General features: G+C 40.8%; 1 protein-coding gene across 8 annotated transcripts in view; it reads right to left on the reverse strand.

Moving 5' to 3' along the window:
- The window catches only part of LOC126934450 (immunoglobulin kappa light chain), a 246,297-nt gene that overhangs the window by 216,286 nt on the left and 8,225 nt on the right, over positions 1–21,786 (reverse strand). Inside the window, exon 3 of one of the 8 annotated variants that reach the window (XM_050755249.1) lies at positions 12,406–12,507. The exons of the other annotated variants lie outside the window; for them this stretch is intronic. Coding sequence (XP_050611206.1) covers positions 12,406–12,507 — 102 coding nt within the window. The remainder of the gene's footprint in view (positions 1–12,405; positions 12,508–21,786) is intronic. 8 annotated transcript variants of the gene reach the window in all.

Consider the following 21,786-nt stretch of genomic DNA (forward strand, 5'->3'; position numbering starts at 1 on the left):
CCAAGTGGTAAAGTGCAAATCCACACTTTAAACTTGAGATTTCTACTCCTATGTGAACTAGTGAGGAACAAAAAATTTCTATTGGTTGGGAGATGATGCTTGACAGTGGTCAGTTTGTGAAGTGGAGGCTCGTGTCACAGTATTTTTACAGTGTTACATATGAAAATGGTGAATGGCCTCATACCCAGAAGAATCAGCGTTTCTCATGAGCCATACTACCACAAGAAAGAACTGAATTGAAGCCTGTGACTACTTGATGAAGGGTGTATAAAGAAGAGGGAAAGAAAAAGGACACAAAACACAATATGGTACATGGAAAGGAGAAAGTCATTACACAGCCTATAAGAGTAAAATAATTAAAGAGAGGATGTTATGAGTAGTTTTTGACAACTAACTTGACAAAAGTGGTGCAGGGCAGATTCTTGGCCTCACTCAGGAAGGAGCGCAGCGTAAGTGGGTGGTGGAAGGAAACGGCTTTACCGAGGTGGCGGTTACAGCTCTGTGACTGCTCTCGTGGAGCGGAGCTCCCCACAGGCAGTGTGCCAGGAGCAGCAGCGCAGGGGCAGTTTCACACTCATATTTATCCCCTCTTTTAATGACATGCTAGTTAAGGAGTGGGTTATTCAGAAGTAGCTAGAAGATGGACATTAACTTTCAGGTGTTGCCATGGCAATGGTAAACTGATTTGGCCCTGGTGGGCATGTCTTATGGACAGGTGCTTCCTGTGTCTCTTCCTTGTGTCAGCTAGTCTTCAATCTGGTCCCGGGTTGAGTCCCATCCACCTCCTATCTCATTGCCCCTCAGAGATTAGATACTCCTCCTTAATCTTAAGGGGACTGCAGAAGAGCAGAGTCCATTTTCCGTAAGTGCTTCCTGCTGACTTTATGGGTGCAGGCCTTCCCTAGCATTTGAGGAGTAAAAATCTTTGGTACCTGAACCAAGGGACCCGATGGCAGGATGCTTTCATTTGTGGGGACAGAAGACAGAATGGATTGGAAGATTTTGACAGACCGTATCATCTTTACATGAAATTTAGAAATTTAGAAGATACGAACTTTACTAGGAGGTTAAACAAGAAAATTATAATTGGAAGAGAGAGAAAAATTAATGCTCCTACGTCCACCCACAGAACCACATTATTAATCTATGTGTTTGCAAAACAACAGCCTTAAGTTTTCTACGTTTTATAAATGGAGGTTGTGGTGTCCACCTTTTATGCCTGCAGGATCTCATAAGAACAGGTTTAATCCTGGACAGCTGTACCCAACTAGTGGCTTCCTGAAGCCTAACAGTAGTTAGAGTAATTAAGAATATCTGATAAGGGCCCCTTCATTCTGGTTATTATTGATTCTTGGGGGAACACTTCGTTGTTGTTTTTTTTTGAGAGAGAGTCTCGCTCTTGTTGCCCAGGCTGGAGTGCAGTGACACAATCTTGGCTGGGCTCACTGCAACCTCTGCCTCCTGGTTTCAAGCTATTTTCATGCCTCAGCCTTCTGAGTGGCTGGGATTACAGGCATGTACCTAGATACCCAGGTAATTTTTTGTAATTTTAGTAGAGATGTGGTTTTTCTATGTTGGCAAGGCTGGTTTTGAACTCCTGGCCTCACGTGATCCACCCACCTCAGTCTCCCAAAGTGTTGAGGTTACAGGCGTGAGCCATTGCACCCAGCCAGTTCTTTCTTTTTAAGTTTTTAGTAAGACTAAGTCTTCTGGTTAAACAGAGGAGCTACTATTTTCTTTTGTGTAAAAGGGGCACTATTTTATTTTCATAATTTTAAAAAGGCCTTTTGAATCTGGCCTACATTTCGAATAGGGTTGAGCAAGGTGTGTCTGACTCCCTGTTTTCCACATGGCCTTAATTAGATTTTTTACGTTTCTTTGGTAGTTCCTTTGGCCAAGGGGTTTGGAATAAAAAATTTACAGCCAATTACATAGTTTAGGCAGACAATATGGAGGTTGGGGGCACTCATTAGCCCTTAAGCAGGGAAATCATGAGGTCAGGAGATAGAGGCTATCCTGGCTAACACAGTGAAACCCCATCTCTACTAAAAATAAAAAAAAATTAGCTGGGTGTGGTGGCACGTGCCTGTAGTCCCAGCTACTCGGTAGGTAGGCTGAGGCAGGAGAATCGCTTGAACCCAGGAAGCGGAGGTTGCAGTGAACCAAGGTGGCACCACTGCACTGCAGCCTGGGTGACAGAGTGAGACTCCAACTCAAAGAAGAATATATATATATTTTAAAGCTGTATAAAATAAAAAAGAAAGCCCCAAATAAGGTTATATATGTTAAAAAACCAAGTACCTAGAATAATACTATGTTGGGGGAAAACATTGCTTCCACAGACTCTAAGACAAAACTCTTTAGCATAAGGCTGCAACAACAGTCAGAATGGAGGTGAAAAAGTCACAGCAGCTGATGAAGAAGCAAAAGGAGACAGCAATGATCCCAGGCCTTTTTAAAGGAAGAACAAGCTGAAAGCAGCAAAACACAACAGTTGAATCTCTAAGACACGAATGTCAGAAGTTTTAAAAGAAACTTGTTATCAAATCAAAGGCAAAATTTTCTGTTTTACTTTTTTTTTTTTTGCCCCAAGATAGAATCTTGCTCTGTCACCCAGGCTGGAGTGCGGTGGCGCAATCTTGGCTCACCACAACCTCCACCTCCCGGGTTTCAGCCGTTCTCCTGCCTCAGCCTCCCGAATAGCTAAGATTACAGGTACATACCACTGAGCCTGGCTAATTTTTGTATTTTTAGTAGAGATGGGGTTTTACCATGTTGGCCAGGCTGGTCTTGTACTCCTGACCCCAAATGATCCACCCTCCTCGGCCTGCCAAAGTGCTGGGATGCAGGCGTGAGCCACCGTACCCAGTCTCAAAAACAAAATTTTCTATAATTTAGGAAATCAGTAACTTAAGAAAACTCAGTTTCAATATGCAGACCATTTTTTAGAAAGTGACTGGGCCATCATTGTTCTCATCTCAGATTTCCACTTCCTGCATAACAAGTGTAGGAAGAGTAGCAAGACGTTATGAAAGTGGACTGTAAGCATTTGTTAGTGAACAAAATATGACTAAAGCACTATTTTTATATTTTAATTTTTATTTATTGCTATTATTTTTTGAGAGAAGGTGTCACTCTTTTACCCAGGCTGGAATAGAGTGGTGCGATCTCAGCTCACTGCAACCTTCGGCTCCTGGGTTCAAGCAATTCTTGTGTCTCAGCCTCCCAAGTAGCTGGGATTACATGCATGTACCATCATGTCCAGCTCATTTTTTCGTATTTTTAGTAGAGACAGGTTTCGCTGTGTCGGTCAGGTTGGTCTTGAACTCCTGACCTCAAATGATCCGCCCACCTTGCCTCCTAAAGTGCTGGGATTATAGGCGTGAGACACCATGCTCGGCCTTAAAGCAGTATTTTTATTAAATAAAATGTAGAAGAAAAAAGTGTAAATAAAGTGACAACAAGAAAACAAAGTGCCGTTATGGAAAATGATACCTTTAGGGCAGAAAACAAGAAAAGGCAAACCAAGATTCCCATAGGGTGAGGCTCCAATCCACAATCCTAGGAGGAATGTCAATGCTGAAAACCCTGGAGCATCCAGGGAATGGCCAACAATACCAAATGCTGAATACCCAGAGTACCCGAGTATCAGCCTAGGAGTGTCCCCACACCAAATACCAGGAAGCCCTGGAATATCCAGGGGCTGATGAGTGCAGGAAATCCTGGAGCCTCAGTGGGGTGGCCAACAGTGAGCCCCAAAGGCCTGGTTGGGGCCATAGAACAATGTGACTCTGACTTCTTAGAGTCAACAGAACGGGAGAATTCTTACAACCAAGTGTCCTGCCTTAAACAATTGCACAAACATAATTAGCAGCGAGCCAAAGCCAAAACTGCAAAGCAAACACATCTATCGGGGCAGAAAATAAGATAAAATGACTGATGGATAAATAAAATGACATTCGAGGAAAAATGACTGATGGATAAATAAAATGACATTCGAGGAAAAATGACTAAGGGAAGGAGCAACGAGGATGTCGTCAGGTGTGCTATGGGGGACTTCAAATGGACTATCTAGCCAAAGGCCTGATTCCCTGGATCATCCGATATAGGGGCGGTGGGCAGAGGGGACCCTTACAGGTGTGCAGGAGCCAAAATGGTGCCAAGCAGTCTCTAACGTGGGGCCTGTGTGAAGATCTCTCCAGGGTCCCCAGCTTGGGTGGGTTGGGCTCCCGTGGGGGAACTGGTGCACGGAGCGGCTGGCCTGCATGACGCAGTGGCTCTGTGGCCACTTGCCCATCTGCTTGGCTCCACCGCCTGTCAGGAAAGGTGATGGCTCTTAAAACAGCCTTTGGCCAGTGTTAACTGCTCTGCAATGTTAGCAACTCTGTAGCTTTGATAGCTGTAGCGCTGATCACCATCTCGCCCTCTCTCACTGGTCGCCGTTTGCCATGTCTCCAATAACTGTCTTGCCCATTGCTGATCGCTATGTCCATCTTCTAACAAAATACCAGCTCTTGCTATCTCTTGCTGTTTGGCTTCTCTGCTGTTCCACTGACTCGCTGCCACATCAAACGCTGCCCCTCACCATGTCCCATTTATCCTCCCTCCTCATTAAACATCCATTTGCATGTCCAGGCCTTGCATCCCCAGGCTGATGTCTCTGTCCTGGGCCAGGTACTGGAGAGTATTGTTCCTCCAGCTTCACCAATAAGCCATGGTTCTCTTGAATCCAACCTCTCACTGCACAAATTTTGCCAAGAATGTCTGCTGTGCACTGGTTGCCAACTTACCCAAATCTAGTGAGACACAATTCCCATGGACAACCAGTTACATGAAGTGGAATACTAGCTACTGAGAGTCAGTCAGAGAAAGCACAAAGCTGCCAGGGCCTGATCGACTCTAGACCACGCATACCCCACAAGGACTGCAGCTGAGGGACCCTGGAATGCAGCCCACCCTGGGTTTTGTGTCTTAGAATCACATGACACACTGGGCTACAGTGTTGAAGTATTTCCTGTTTCTAGTAGGGACAGAAACGGAACCCAGGCTGTTCTGGTCAATCATGCCCGATCTCAGGATGCTACATTTCCAGAACACTCTACAGTTATTCCAGAAAACTACAAGCAAGAAAGGGAAGAGGCTTGGGTTGATTCTAGACAAATGGAAACTGTTCTGCAAATACCAAAGTGAAATCACAACTCAGTAATCATTTTGTGACTGGATTATTTCACTTAGTGTAATGTTGTCTAGTTTCATCCATGTTGTAGCATGTATCAGAATTTCCCTTTTAAAAGCTAAATAATATGCTATTGTATGTATATACCACATTTGGGTTACCAGTTCCCTCCTTTGTGAACATTTGAGTTGCTTCTAGCTTTGGACTCTTGTGAATAATTCGGTTCTGAATGTGGGTATACAAATATCTCCTCAAGCTTATGTCTTTAATTACTTAGATATATGTCCAAAAGTGGAATTGCTGAATTACGTATTATTTCCATTATTAATTTTTGAGGAATCTCCATCTGGTTTCCCACAGCAGGTGAGCCATTTATATAACCACAGCAGTGTCCACGGGAGCTCCAATTCCCTAAATTCTCACCAAGACTTGTCATTTTCTATCGGAAGAAAAAAAAGTCCTGATAGGTGTGAGGTGCGTTTTGTTTTTATTTTTCTAAGGATTAATAATGTTAAGTATCTTTTCCTATGCTAGTTATCTAATTATCTCTAAAGAATATTCTTCAGAGAAATGTCAATTCATGTACTTTTCTCATTTTTAATCAGGTATTTTATTTTAATGTTGACATATAGGACTTATTTTTATATAGTAGCTATTATTAACCCTTTAACAGGGATACGATTTACAAATATTTTCTTCTATACCACATGTTGCATTTTCACTGTGCTATGTTTTTTGATGCCCATTTTACATTTTTATGTAGTCCAATTTATTTTCTTTTCTACTTTTGCTTGTATTATGGTGTTAAAGGTGTTAGTATTTAAATGTCTATAAATACTGACTTACTATGCTGAGAAGGTCACACTAGGCCATCTCTCTGATGGTGGAGCTAAGAATTTTACACTCTCCCATTTTGTACCAGGGGACAGTGCAGCTACATGAGAACCCAGTGGCTTTCCCGAGCTTATTTGTCTTGCATTTTTGGTGGATTGTTGTTCACATGGATTGTTGTTCACATTGGCTTCCTCTGGTAGATCCACCTGGAAAGCATTATATTTAGCCAGAAAAAAAGAGGCTGTGAATGATGTCACTGTAAACGGTGTATATTCCCTGTTGCAAATGTCAAATCCATGAAGCATAAAAGGATTTACTAGAGGATATTAAATTCTTTGCAAAGTGTTGAAAAGCCTTAAGGAACAGGCTCCAGGCAAAGCCTCTGGAACAATTCCAAGAATGGTACTTCTGGCGCAGGCTGGGGAGGAGCTCCTGCTGCCTGTGACTCAACATTCAAGGTGTCTCCTGCAGAAAAGAGAGCAGCTCTTCTCACTATTGCCCCCAGAAGGGCAGCAGCTCTACTAATCAACTACTGGAGATCTGACCCCTCTCTCTGCAGACCTGCCTGTGTTGATGACATCTTCATTTCAGTCTCATGAAGATTCATCTGTTTTCACGGGTACAGGGTTATTTCTGCCCAAGTCCACCCTGTGGCTTTCTATCATAAATACACATCTTTCTACACTTGAATTTCCAGGCATTACTAGTATCAACAGCAACATGCTACAACCCAACATAAAGATTTCCTTTACAAAGAAAATCATGGTACCCACATAACATTGTGCTCCCCAGAATGTGGGAGAAACCCCAATCTGTTCAGACCAACACCTTCTAGGAAAAAATATTCTTCTCTCATGAGTCATTAATGTGTCTACTTATTTAATTTTTGGCCTAAATTGCAAAGGTGGCTAAAAATAGCACTTTGAATTTTTTTTAAAGAAAGGGTATGTAGAAAAGATTAACTTATTTAAAATACATATATACATGACACATTTAGTTATTATCACCAGCTTCTTTCATGTTTATTTTATTCTCTAGTTTCTGGCAATACTTTCTCTATGGTAGAGTCTGGAAAGGCTACTCCTCATGTCCTTGGTTTCCTAAGTCAGAGATGTGGGGAAGAATGCCCATCAGCTGTGTTACTACAGAGTGCTTTTGGGTTGAGATGAGGGAGGGGAAGTACCTGGTCTCACTCAAATATGCTCATTTTCCTGGTCTGGGTCACAGTCAGGCAGCACCGTCCTGTGGGCACACTTCACTTGCCAAGTTTCTATCAACATAGGAGTGTCCTTCTTGACTGTGGAAAACATGGGGCAGGGAGAGGATCAAGGAATAGCAAAAGGAGTATCTGGAGTTGCCTGAGCTGCCACCCTGGTTTCTGCAAATGTTTTCAGTCCATTTAATTCATTATAATAAACACCTTTCTGCCTAACCAGCCATAATCGCTTTTCTTAGATCCAACTGATTCAGTGATAAAACTAAGGAGAAAAAATAAATACACTTTTCAACGTTTAAGCTGACCAGAAGGCTGTCCCTGGTGTTTACCCCTCCATATCCCACTATGCATTTCATCTTCCCTTTGCCTCACTGGGGATCCAAGTGCAGGGAATGCTTCACATGACTGTGATCCCTAGAACTTCATCCTGATGACTGGTGAAATCTTCTCTGAGTTTTACCAGTGGAAATGGCAATAAATAGAAACATTCCAGAAGGTCCCTTAGAGTCCATATTTTCTGTACTTCATCTCTAAAATATGTAAAATCAATTTTATTTGTTCTTGCTTTATATGGGCTAGATCTATGGCCCCAGCACATACTCTAACACCCTGTGTTGACAACTTATCCAGTATTGCATTAATTCTAAATGGTCACATGCTTATCATATCATTTCTTCCAATTTCATGGAATAATTGTGATTCTACTTTTTAGATTAGGAACCATCAACCAGAAAACCACAGCCCTGACTAAATAGAAATAGAGTATTTCAAGTTGTTCAGTTGGCATAACAGTGATGAGTCTACAGCTCATTTTCAAGATATAAATATTCTGTTTATGGGAGTAAAAGCACCAATCATGGTTAGTGTTTCAGAGCCTCTACCACACCTGACAGCATAGCAATTCACTAGCACAAGGGTTTGTGTGCCAGCTTTGCTTGACTAATAATGAGTTTTTCCCTGTCTATAGGGAAAGCTGCACCTGTGCACATGACAAGAGCATGAGCTATACTTTTTTCACTTTTTTTGAAGTTAATAAGTTGCTTGATCCAAAGCCATATTACGGAATAATTTCCTGACTCTGATGAAAGCACTTGGAAAATCCTCAAATAATATTTATGCAGAAATATAGCCAAAAATAAAGGCAAATTCATATATACGAAAATAACCAGTGCCCTCCTCATTTTACATGAGGTCTACTAGTGTCAGCCAACACCAGCTGTTAGTCTGAGCCCTCATGTGTGGTACAATGTTAGGGGTTCAGGAGGGGTCATTCTTCTTGGTAAATGGGGTGTTCAGAAGAGCTAGTAGCCCTTTAAGTCTCAGTTAGTTGAAATTCATACTGTTCAGTCCCCACAGGGACCTCCATTCATTCATGAGACTACCTGAGAAAGCTGGGAAAGGTGACTGACTGAAGTCCATGTGTTGAATCATCCTCATTATTAAAAGCCCCCTGCTCATTAATGGCATTTCAACTAATATTCACTGGGAAATCATTTTTTAAAATTTTGGCACCTATTTGAAATGTCTAGTCATAGCTCTTACAGAATCACTTTGTCTGCAATCATTTTGTTGCATTTCTTTGCAGGCCTGATGATCTGTCAAAACCAACAGCCAATATTATTACATTGCTGTTATGTTGGGAAAAGCTCAATGTCGGGAGAAGCTGAGGCAGGGCTTGCATGTCTGACATCATGTAAAAGAGTCTTGGAACATGTCTGGGGTCCAGGGTCTAAAACCCTTTGTGGCCTCTGGAACACACTCTGTGCTAAAGGGTGGAAGGCTACCCTGACGCACCATAATCTAAACCCAGGACATAAAATCCCTTGTGGCTTGGATAAAATCCTGGGCTCATGGCTCTGGAATGTGTCTACACTTGCTGGCTCCTTGCTCTCCCAGGATCGATTGTATCTTGAATTGTATCTTATCTTATCGATTGTATCTTAAAAAAACCTACTCTCCATTATCTCAACTAGCAGAGCAAATGCTAAGCCATCATAGGTGTAAATCATGTGCTTAATGCAATGTGTCCTTTTGACCTCCACATTCTCACCACCTGTTTCTTTGTTGGATTACCAATAAATAGCATGGGCTCCCAGAGCTTGGGACCTTCGCAGCCTCCATACACTAGCGATGGTCCCTGGTGGCTACATTTCTCTCTCAAACTGTCTTTTTCTCAATCCTTTGACTCTGCCGGACTTTGTCACCGCTATGACCTGGTGTTGGGTCTGATCACCCCAACACTGTTATCATTGCAATGTGATCATCAGATGTAACCCTTGCAGTTTACTCATTGTTATGGTTTTTACATTTCCAGGGCTTTCTTGACAATGGCACTGATGTGATTCCAACCAGCATCCATTGTTGTGAGAACTCTATTTGGAATATCATCATTGTGGGCATGAACATAATGGAGACTTTCATAGGATGCCATGAATTCAACATTAGTCAAAATTTGGTCTAGTCCTACTCTTGGAGCTCTACTGAGTTGGAAAAATATTTTAGGTAGGGACTAGCATTTGGTAGAATTTTAAAAATAAAGGCTACAAAGAAATTTTCTGTAGCAAGAGTAAGAACTATATGTGGTTCAGAGTAGCATTATTTTATGGAACGTTACAAAAAATTTTAAATGTATTTAATTTAGAGAAAGAATTTTATAAATATGCATATATTGCATATATGATAGAATAAATGTACTTAAATACAAATATATATTCAATATTATATATTCAATGTATATAGTAGCCAACATATTATCAAAAACATATATATTCACTTCTATGTATCTTATATACATATATGCACATTTTTCCATAAATAAGGTAAATTTTATTTATTGAAATACTAATTAGTTTTAATTTTGTCTTTAATTTTCTTTTAATAACTTCATAATTTGATTACTGAATATTCACATTTGTACCACCAATTCAAGAAAAAATAAATATGTGTAAATATAGGTAGAGGTGTAAATATTGTATCAGTAAGCTTTTATGCATTTATGATTGATAACTGGTTAAATACACAACTCAGTGGCTGAAAACAGTAAATATTTGTTTTCAAGTTCATGGATGCTCATGTTCACAATCATCTGACTGATCAAGGAAGGGCTCAGCTGAGTGGTTCCTCTGCAGGACACAGAGCTCATCTTCAGCCTATAGATATCAGTTGTCTGAGGACAAAGCTGAATAGCAGTGACTACACATGACACAAGATTCTGTGGCAGGTCACAGGAGTGAACAACATCCCAAACCAAACTGCACAGTTGAATTTAAGTCCAATAATTTCTAACATAGCTTCAGATATTGAAAATATATTCCTTTATTTCAGTGAGTACAAATTTTCAAGAAAATGTTTGCTCCATTTAATTATAGAGGTATTTGATCATTCCATGGACAAATAATTATGTTTTCATCCTTTATAACCTTGAAAATATTTGCAAATGCAAATTTGCATTAATAAGAAAATAAAGCTGGATGTGTTTTCAACATGTGGCTTTAAATATAATTTTTAAAAATGGCCTCATTGGGGGAAAAAATCATTTGAACTTATGCAAATATCCTTTTTTGCTTCTCTTGTGTTCTACAGAGTGACCCAATAAGAGGTCCTCCCATGAGATTTGGACAGAAAAGGATGACTCAATATTCTCCCTTGGTACCTAGGACAGACACAGGAACAGAGATGAGGACTGGAGAAAAACCTGGAAAGATGCTGTAGGAAGTTGACAGCATCAGCACCCCCACTCCTAAGCTTCTAGACAGGACTGAGGACCACGTAGTTAGATAGCCCATACCTCAAGGGCAGATACATTCTGGTTTCTGAGGGAGCACCAGAGAATCCTGCTTCTAATATCAACTTTCCTCGCTACTCTATCCTTGACTTTGAAAGGTTGTAGTGTGAAAGTTAATCGTAGGAATTGGGTCATTCTTGACATACCCAACAAAGCCAAAAAACCAGGGGGGAAAGGCACTCAGGGTGAAAAAGATTGTTTCTAGAATGCAATTGAAATAGGCCCTATTATCCCATGGAAGTAATGTTTATGGTTTTTTTGAAGAAACATAGAAATTGACTCCTCCAGTCTTAAAACTCAAGATAGTTAAATTTGTCTTATCTGAGTTCTTTTCTCAGGAAACCAACCATCAGGCCTCCCAGATACTATCAAAGGAGCTGAAACTTACATATCACTGAATCAGGACAGTGAGACATCAGACCCTTCACCCATTATGATTGACTAACTGACCTCCTGCTTCCTGTTGACCAAATTATCTTCCTTACCCCTCCCTAGTTCCTCTTCTCCCATATTTCTTCCGTGCTATGTATACCCCTAATTTTAGTTGGTCAGGGAGACACATTTGAGAATGGCGTCCCATCTCCTCGGCTGCAGCACCTGATTAAAGCCTGTTGCTTGGCAATACTTGTTGTCTCAGTGATTGGCTTTCTGTGTGGTGAGCTGCAGGATCTACACCGAATCCCTGGTATTTCAGTAACAAAGTTCTCTGCAAGCTTCACTGCTTTGGTTTATTGTAACCTGAAACCAAATTTATCCACAACTTCTGAGATAACTTGATATTATTTTAGGATTCACTTTGTCCACCACTGCTTACCAGTCTGAGCTTGCCAGCTCCCAACCCTTCCTAGTGCCAATGAACTTTCTCAAAGAGCCACAGGTAACATTTTCCCTTTTTCATAAAACTCTAACCTTCTCTTTTTTCTTCCAACATATTGAAGACCACTGAGTTTTCCTGTATGCCCCATTTGGCAAATATTTATTTGCAAATGAAACATTAAATTTAGAGATTCATCTCTACATTTTATTTAGAATTCAGTAGGTTAGAGTTTAATTATCCATATTAAGACAATTCCTATTTCAAATATCTATAGTGGCCTCTTCTCTGTTATATGAATTCCAACTGAAGCCCTAAACTAGACTCCTCAGGTGTCATGATCTCTGTATTTATTAAATCAGGAGAAGCGTTGCTATGTTTGTGTAGTTGGGGCTGAGAAAGAGAAAAGAATTCAGGTGCAGAGGTGACTTCATGTCCCCCTCTACCAACACCATCAGAGTGTAGCTGCATCTGAGGAACACTTTCAGCATATGGAGGTATCAGGAGGAGCAGCTGGGGCAGCCCAGCCTCACACATCTGCTTCCCTGGGGGTTTATGTTCGGGTGTGTAACACTGTGGGAGGCGCACTGTTATACTGTTGACAGTAATAAGTTGCAAAATCTTCAGGCTGCAGGCTGCTGATGGTGAGAGTGAAATCTGTCCCAGATCCACTGCCGCTGAACCTTGAGGGGACCCCACTTTCCAAACTGGATGCCTTATAGATCAGGGGCTTAGGGGCTTTCCCTGGTTTCTGCTGATACCAGGCTAACCAGCTGCTAATACTCTGACTTGCCTGGCAAGTGATGGTGACTTTGTCTCCCACAGATGCAGACAGGGAGGAAGGAGACTGGGTCATCTGGATGTCACATTTGGCACCTGAGATTGGAAATAGAAACACAAATATTCATACTATTGACCATATTATAGGAAGACTTCACTAAATAGCCAGGCAGTACTGACAACACTGGGTTTTCAGTACTGAAAACTGCTAGTGTTCTCCTTCTTTACCTGAGAGCCAGAGCAGAAGGAGCCACAGGAGCTGAACGGGGACCCTCATGTCCATGCTGTGTCCTGACAGGGTCTGACTCCTGCACGAAGTGTGTCCAGCCTATTAATAAATCTTCAGGGCAGGAGGATGTGTTCTGAGAAGATGCAAATGAGCTGGGCAGGGGTCAGGCTGGGCACAGCTGCAGGGCTTGCTCATGTCAGTAACTCAGCACCATCTCAGTGTCCCCAGGTGTCCCAGGTAAGACCAGGGTAGCCCAAATTTGTCTGCAGAGAATGTGTTTATACTGGGGACTATTTTGTTATGAGAAACAGTTTTAGGTATTTTTTTGACAATTTTAAATATTCCTCAGGAGCCAATAGAGCAATGTATTTCATTGGTGTATGGGGATTATTTAGGAGAATATTCTTGTTTGTAGGAAACACATAGTAAAATGTTAGATGGTAGGATTCTCAGTTCTTCAAAGGACTCTCATAAGAGTCCAGTTAGGGAAGGGGGTAATTGTGCTATACTTGAAACATTTCTGTGAGTTTAGCATTGTTCCTTCCTAAAAAAAAATTAAAAATAAAATGTATCGACATGATGCCATATATATTTGTAAGTATTAGGTAATGGTGTTATGCCTTTGTTCTTACTAGTATTAGATCAAGCAATTTACTACAGATACACAAAGATGATACCATGTTTTCTCAATGCATGCAGCAGTCACAGATCCACCATTATTAAGAGTGACAGGTCTCTATAGTACCCAGAGACTAAATGAGGTGCACCTTATTCTTGTTTTGGGCACCTTCATAGTCTACCTTCTTTACTGCCATTGAGTATTATATCCCAAAGTTCATCCGTCTTATGGTGGCCACTGCAGGGAACATGTCCCTGCCATGCACCATCAATGACACTTTCTTCTTATACTTTTTATCAGTGTGTGGGGACATCATCCTGACCCAGACACCAACCTCCCTGTTTACATCTTTAGGAAAAAGATACTCAGTCTCTTACCAAGCAATTGCCTATGTACATGGAGAAATCAGTTGGATCCAGATGACTCTGGACAGGGATTTGCACTCATTATATCTCATATCTCTAATGTGCCCAAAAATGTCCCAGCCTGTCTCAGTAGCAGGGAAAGTGGACCCAACTATATCAGGATCAGTGGGCTGCAACATAGGGTTGTATAAAATTTTACTGATGACTAGTAGGGGAGCCAAATCACAGTGCTGTAGCCTGTGCACAAACCTTCCTGCTGTTTTGTAAGCAGCCTGAATTTTAAGGGAACTTGCTTATATTGGGAGAAAGGAAGAAAGCTCCATTTGTCCTTTAAATGTTTGCTGAAAATGAATTGACAAAAGAATGATTAATAAGAGAAAAGGCAAACAAAATTCACTTAAAGTGCAGCAGGATATTATTGCAGGGTGTTTACCCAGATAACTCAATGAGATCCAGTTATTCATATTTCCTTTCTACTGAAGAGGGAATTGGGAAGTGTAGGAAACCTAGAGATAATAGATGAGAATAGAAGTGCATCTTCAAAAGAACAGGTATTAGCTTGTCTGGATAAAGCCTCAACTTCCAGTCTTTTCTATTTTTGATTCATGTTTTGTGTTAATCTTCCCTGATATAAAAATTCCCAGAAAGAATTTCCTTGACAATTGTTTTTCTTCTTGAGAATTTGCTTTTTGGCAGATAAGGGATATTTAGGAAAAGGCTTTTTATGCATTTGCTGCTTTCTAAATGCCTTTGGTTTCACATAATCATCATGCCAATCAGCATAGTTTGAGATGTTATTTCCTAGATTCCTTTACTTGAAGCCACCTGCCAAGATCCTGTTCCGGAGAGATGCAGCTACAGATTGAATGAGCAGTTGACCCCTGAACAACGTGGAGGTTGGGGCACTTACCACTGGTGCAGTTGAAAATCTGTGTAGAACTTTTGCATCCTTAAGTACTGTATTTTATTTGACTGGAAGCCTTAGTGATAAAATAAATAATTGATTAACACTTTTTTACATTATATATATTTTATACTCTATTCTTCTAATAAAGTATGCTAAAGAAAAAAAATGTTATGAAGAAAACCATAAAAATGAGCAAATACATTCACTACCGATTAAGTACTTGCTCTCAGGTGACACACAGAAGAAAATGTAGGTGGATCTGCAAACTTCAAACCCAAGTTATTCAAGGGTTAACTATACCAGGATGAATGTAGCAGTCCCCATCTGTAGTCTAGGGCTTTCCCCTTTGCTGTACCTCTGCTCACTTCCAATGGCCGTATATATGTCTTATGTTCTTTATGATCTTGGGCAGAGAACTCTTCCTACATGCCTTGCTGGCCAGATATCCTGGAATGTGTATATCTGAGGAAAGTGCTGTGGTGTGACTCTGTCCTCCAGAATCCATCTGTTGTAAAGTTAATTCTCAGTGTAATGGTATTGCCATGTGGGGCCTGTTGGAATGTGTTTAGGTCTTGAGAGTGGAGCCCTCTAGTGGAATGCCAGTATAAACAGGGTTTATGGAGTTGGAATCTTTGTCTTCTGCTACTCTGTCATGATAAGACAAAAGCCTTCCTTCCTTTGAAGAACTCAACTATCCAGGCATCATCTTGAAAGCAGAGAAAGCAGACCTTAACTTGCCCATGACTGGATCTTAAACTTCCCATTCTCCAGAAGTGTGAGAAAATATATTTCTGTTTTTTATGAACTACACAGTGACAAGGAATCTGTTATAGCAGGTTGAAAGAGAACAGGAGAGACAGCTCACAATCAGTGAGGACAGGATGAGGTGTACACATACCTCAGCTTCCTCACCTCTCAGGTGGAACAGCCCAGAGGAATTTAGTCCATGTTTCCACATATGGTGGATCTTCAGTTCTCCTGAGTCAGGTGGGTTGTTGATGTGTCTTTTACCATTCATCTTCTGCCCCTCCTTCACTTTCCTCCTTTCCTCACAGTGTAAATTTACTGCTTAAACAGGAATCTTCATTGCTGGTGGACCCAAACCAAGACAGTAAAAAAAAAAATCATTAATCTTTTGTATGAGGGGTATTTCTCATCTGAATTCTTATCACTTCTCTTTCTTTGACATGTCGGACTATTCAGAAAGCACTTAATTTTGTTTGTTTGTTTGTTTTTACCAATCTATTTTAGATTGAATTTATTAAGTGATTTTTTTTTTTTTCTGTGTGTTTTGTAAACCAAAAATTAAGTTGTAAGCCACCAGTTAGCTGAATGGACTCCTCTTTTGGCAGAGAGAACTTCAAAGAAATTTGAAAAACTAGGTTAGGCCATGACTGGCAGGTGGATTTAGACGTGCCTCATTATACTCTCCTCCCTTTGGAGTTCAGACACAACTGACCAGCATTGTCATTACAACAGAGATCTTTCGACTGACAAAACAGATGCTTTGTAGCAATAAGATACCATACTCCAACATGACAGATAATAGGCCCTGAAGAAAATCTAAAAATTTTACTCTAAAAATATTTCTTTTTCTTTTTTTTTTTTTTTTTTTTAAAACGGAGTCTTGCTCTGTGCCGAGGCTGGGGTGCAGTGGGGCAATCTCGGCTCACTGCAAGCTCCGCCTTCCGGGTTCACGCCATTTTCCTGCCTCAGCCTTCCAAGCAGCTGGGACTACAGGCGCCCGCAACCACGCCCGGTTAATTTTTTGTATTTTTAGTAGAGACGGGGTTTCAGCGTGTTAGCCAGGACCGTGTTCATCTCCTGGCCTCGTGATCTGCCCGCCTTGGCCTTCCAAAGTGCTGGGATTACAGGCGACGAGTTTTGATATACGAATACTGGCCATTAGAAACTGGGTCCAGCCAAACATGGCGATTCCCACATTCTTCCTTTATTTTTATTTTCATTTTTTATTTTAAGACGGAGTCTCGCTCCATCACCCAGGCTGGAGTGCAGTGGAAAGATTTCGGCTGACTGCAACCTCCGCCTCCTGGGTTCAAGCGATTCTCCTGCCTCAGCCTCCTGAGTAGCTGGGATTACAGGTGCATGCCACCACGCCCAGCTAATTTTTGTATTTTTAGTAGAGAGGAGGTTTCACCATGTTGGCCAGGATGGTCTGGATCTCTTGACCTCATGATCCACCTTCTTTGGCCTCCCAAAGTGCTGAGATTACAGGCTTGAGCCACAGCGCCCAGCTCCCACCTTCTTCTTCCTTGCCCCCACATGTGCCTGGCAACATGGCTGCCCCCATATATCCCCATGTGTGTAGAACATTATGGCACCCTGCATTTGCATATTAAAACGCTAGGGTGGGAGGGCCAGCTTTTTCTCAGGCTACATGAATGACATGCCTGGTCAAACCAATCCCCTGAGCCCCATGCAAATCAGACACCACCTCCTCCAACTTCCCCATATAAGCAGCCATTTTCCACCGCACTGGAGTTTTCTCTTTGAATCCACCCTCCGTCTGTCTCTGTACGGGAGAGCTGTTTTCTTATTCCTTCCTTCCTGCATATTAAACTTTTCGCTCCTTAAAACAACTCCACACAAATCCGTGTCTTTTTAAACAAACCGGCGTGAGACTAAGAACCCTGGTGTTCCTCCAGGCATCGGAGTCTTATCATAAAGATTCTACCTTACATAGCAAAAGAAGAACTTGACAGATGTAAGTTAAGGACTTTGAGAATAAGCAACCTGGTTACCCAGATGAAACCAATATAATCACAAAGGTCTTTAAAACAGAGGAGGAGACTTGCAGTCAGAGAGGAGCTGGGACAATGGTGAGGGATGTGGTTTGAGGAAGGAAGGGGCCATGGAACCAGAAATGTGGGAGCACTTGGAAGATAAGAAGCAGAGGATCCAGTTCTCTCCTCTGGAACATCCAGAAGGATTACAACCCTACTGACCCCTTAACATTAGCTCAGTGAGACTTCTGACCTCCAGAACTACAGGGTAATACATTTATGTTGTGTGAAGCCAATAAGACTGTGGCAATTTAAACTGCAGCGTTAGAAACTAATGCAAGGGGGAGAGATATCTTTCTTCTCACTGAGCGCATGGTTGTCCTCTGTTCTTGGAAATATTTTCACCTTGTTTTCTGGTGTCAGTTATGACAAGAGACAGAGAAAATTTTTCCGAGAGAAGAGCTAACACGAGAATTTGTTTTTAGCTAGAAAATCTCTTGGGAAAATCCCATGATTATCTCTTATATGATGTGGGTATCACAGAGTTTGAGGTCAGATCTCACAGCACATGATAGGAGGAAGAGGGTTTTGTTAGTTGGTTTGTTTTCATATTAGGAGGGAAAATTATATTTTCAGGACACAATCTGAGAGAGGCAGACTGAGCCAGAGATATTGTAAAAGAAAGAGGAGATGTGGAAGGAGTCAGGGCGATGAAACATGTGTCCCTGCTCCCAAATCTAAAAGAAAGTCATTGATTTTAGAAGGTGAGGCAAAGCTCTTCAACTTGTATCTTTTTATGAAGGATCAAATTCTTCCCAGAGTCCCTGCTCCTCCTTCACTCCCCTGATGTTGCATTGTGAGGCTAATCACATGTGGCCTTAATCCCTGCTCCTGTCCCAGGGTAGGGAGGCTCACTATCCTCACCATGCCCAGCAGGCTAGAGCTGGTGCCCTAGGCACCATAGGAGAAGAGGATGGTTTCTGTGCAGGCGATAAGGGCTTTTATCACACATTACATTTCACTATAATTCTAAGTAAAGTTGTGTGGAGAGAAGAAAACATATGGGCAACTTTATCTAGTGGGGTTGGAAGAGGCCAGGCTCTGAGAATGACAATGAATTCACATGTCTACTTTTCCAGATGGCAAATGCTAGCTTTAGCAATTGTAGAAATGTGGACTTTGAGTTTAAGAACAAGATAGACTTTCAGGTACTTCGTTAAATGAGGAGACATTTGGAATAAGGTCCTTAGCTCAGGGTTAAGGTCAGGCTGGCAGGCCCTGGGCTGTGGGGGAAGCAGCAGCTCTCCTGAGCCACAGGGCTGAGGACCTGGGAGGAACCACAGGCCCTGCCCACAAGTCTGCTTGGTAGGGCTTCAGAGAAGGAAACTGCTCACAAATTCATGGGAGCTGCATTAAGCGTACATCCCACAGCCTGGCAAGAGTGAAAATCTCAGAGACTTTCACTGGACTCCCTGGTCATGAATGACTTTGCCCCTGCTGGAGTCAAAGAGGGAGGGTCAGCAAATGTCCTCAAAGTCTTTACTCAGCCAGACTCTGTTCTGCTTGGAAAGAAAAGGACCACATGCTACACAAATAAACATAAAAGGATGTGTATCTGTAATAAGAATTTCTAATATAAATTTTACATATTGAATACATATATTTTAGAAATAAGTTGTATGCATATATTTGCATATACTATGTATCTATTTATGGATAAATATGTAGTACACATTTATATATAAAGATATATAACTTTGGTTGCTACTATATAGTATAGTTTTAAACTTTAACAAATTGGAAATGAACAAATATTTGGAGAAACAATGACAAAAACTTTTCGAAAGTAATACAAATATTCTTAGATGAAAAAATTCAATAAAACCCTTTTAGTTAGTCAATAGAAATTAATAACTGAACACATTATATTAAAATGTTGAAAGACAAAGAAAAAAATCTTCATTGCATCAGAAGAAAAGCAGAAACTATATACAGAGACACAACAACCTAGCCATTGGCAGATGGTGAAAATGTCTGGAAATTTCTAACAGAAAAATTGACAAAAAGATGGTTTTTCTTAGGCCCCCACACCAGCCTCTGCCTGGAACCTGACTTTGTCTTTGAGATAGTGGAATCTGTGAAGAGGTTTTGAGTTGGGCAGTGAAATCAAAGAAGGGCAGGCTGTGCTCTGGGTGCTGAGGACACACTCCTTCAGTGTCAGTGATGCTGAGAGTTCGAGGGGAGACTCAGCATGGAGCTGCCTGTGAGTCACCCCAGCACTGCTGTCTGGACAGTGATCATCTCACAAGTGTACTCGGATGCCAGTGGATGGCCCAAACGTGTGGGCTCAGGTGGACAAGGACAAAGCTTTAGAGATGACTATGTGGGGCTCATTTGATATTCTGAAGTTTCAGCACAACCATAATAAATCATATGGGAAGAGACAGGAATCACAAGGTTGTGATTTTTCAAGTGATATTAAAATATACTCCCTCTGCCCATTTTTCCCTCCAGGATGTACCAACTGATATACCCGTAACCAAAGTCACCATTTTTAATTGTTGTTTTAGTAACTGACAGCCTGTATGCAGAGTTCCTAAGTAACTGGGAAGCCAGACCATCATTCCTATGGGTGAAGCCAGGAAGTGACTGTGGATGTGAATAAATGTGAGTTTCATGTACTCGTCTCCAAAGACACAGGCCGCTGATCTGGGGAGAACCTGCAGTTATTTCACTTTCCCATACCCAGACGAGAGGACACCTTGATCTGTGTTCTTCAGATGAACTCTAAACACTGGACCATATTCTGAAGCTCTAGTTTACACTTCTTTTCTGTGCTAGAGGGACTCTCTCACTCACATGTATTATACTTTCTGCATAGGACAGTCTGTGATACATACAACTTGTTTTCTGCTAAATGCCCATCAATCATGTCATTTATGAGTCTTCCATAAGTGTTACCTGCCCTATGGCTATGGGCTCTTCCAAACGAATGGGCCAGAGGTGGAGCTGTGAAACTGTAGCTGGATGAAAAGTCTAAGTTTCAAAATAGAGTAAAAAAGTGGTGATAATAATATTCCAAATTAGTCTGGGCTCTTGGCTCTGATTGCTGGTAAGTGCGAAGGAGTCTAGGTTTGGTTTTTATTAGTTTTATTTCAATTGGTAAAGCAGCCAGAGTATAGTGCACTCATTTTGAATGTGCAACTGAATAAAGTTTATGTGTAATTCATTGTCCAGAGGGAATGATAGAATATTTCACATTCCCTTGTGCTTCCTTCATGGACAATATTAGTTATCACCCCTCACAGCCAGCAAAAGTAACTGTCTCTCTGACATCTACACAATCATTTAGGTTTTCCTGTCTTGAACTTCATATAAATAGCATTAAGTGTATTTTTATCTTTTTAGCCTTGGTATTGTTCCTCACTACTTTTGAGGCCGTCATTTCTTCCAGTGGACTCAAAGTCTATCTGCTTTCATTTCCTGTGTTTCCGAAGGATTTTCTCAAATGTTTTATAAGACATAGCTGCTATGAAGAATGTATTTTGTTCACCAAAATTTATTTTTGTTTTCTTGTTAGATTTGAAGGATATTTTCACTGGATAGATTTCCTGGCTGCCTTTTTTTTTTTTCTTTTCAGCATTTAAATATGTCATTTTACTGCTTCTAGCCTCTATTGGTCCTGATGAAAACTTAGCCAATGGCTACGTTGTTGTGTCTCTGTATATAGTGTCTGCTTTTATTCTGATGTAATGAAGATTTTTTCTTTGTCTTTCAACATTTTAATATCATGTGTTCAGTTATTAATTTCTGTTGACTGTCTAAAGGGTTTTATTGAATTTTTTCATCTAAGAATATTCTTTATTACTTTTGAAAAGTTTTGTCATTGTTTCTCCAAATATTTTTTCAGCCACTTTCTCTGTTTCTCCTCCTTTGTGACTCTCATTATACATTTGTTGGTATCCTTTGCTCTGAGCTATAAATCTCTGAAGTTTCTTCCTTTTTTTTAAACGTTTTCTTTATGCTCAATCATTTCCATTCCTCTATTTTCAAGTTAACTGATTGTTCTGTCATCTCAGTTTGCTATTAGACCTAGCTAATAAGTATTTAAATTGGATTATTGTACTTTTCATTTCTAGAGTTCCCATTTGGTCATTTTTTATACTTTCCATTTCTTTTCTTGAGGTCCTATTTGCTGAATCTTCTTTTTTTAAATATTTTCTTTTTTTATGTCAATGATCATAGTTTTAAAAATAATTATTTGAACATCTGCATATTAACTGCTTTGTAGTTTTTGCTAAAGCCAATAATGAGGACA

This window comes from Macaca thibetana, chromosome 13 (assembly GCF_024542745.1).
Source record: "Macaca thibetana thibetana isolate TM-01 chromosome 13, ASM2454274v1, whole genome shotgun sequence".
NCBI lineage: Eukaryota > Metazoa > Chordata > Mammalia > Primates > Cercopithecidae > Macaca > Macaca thibetana.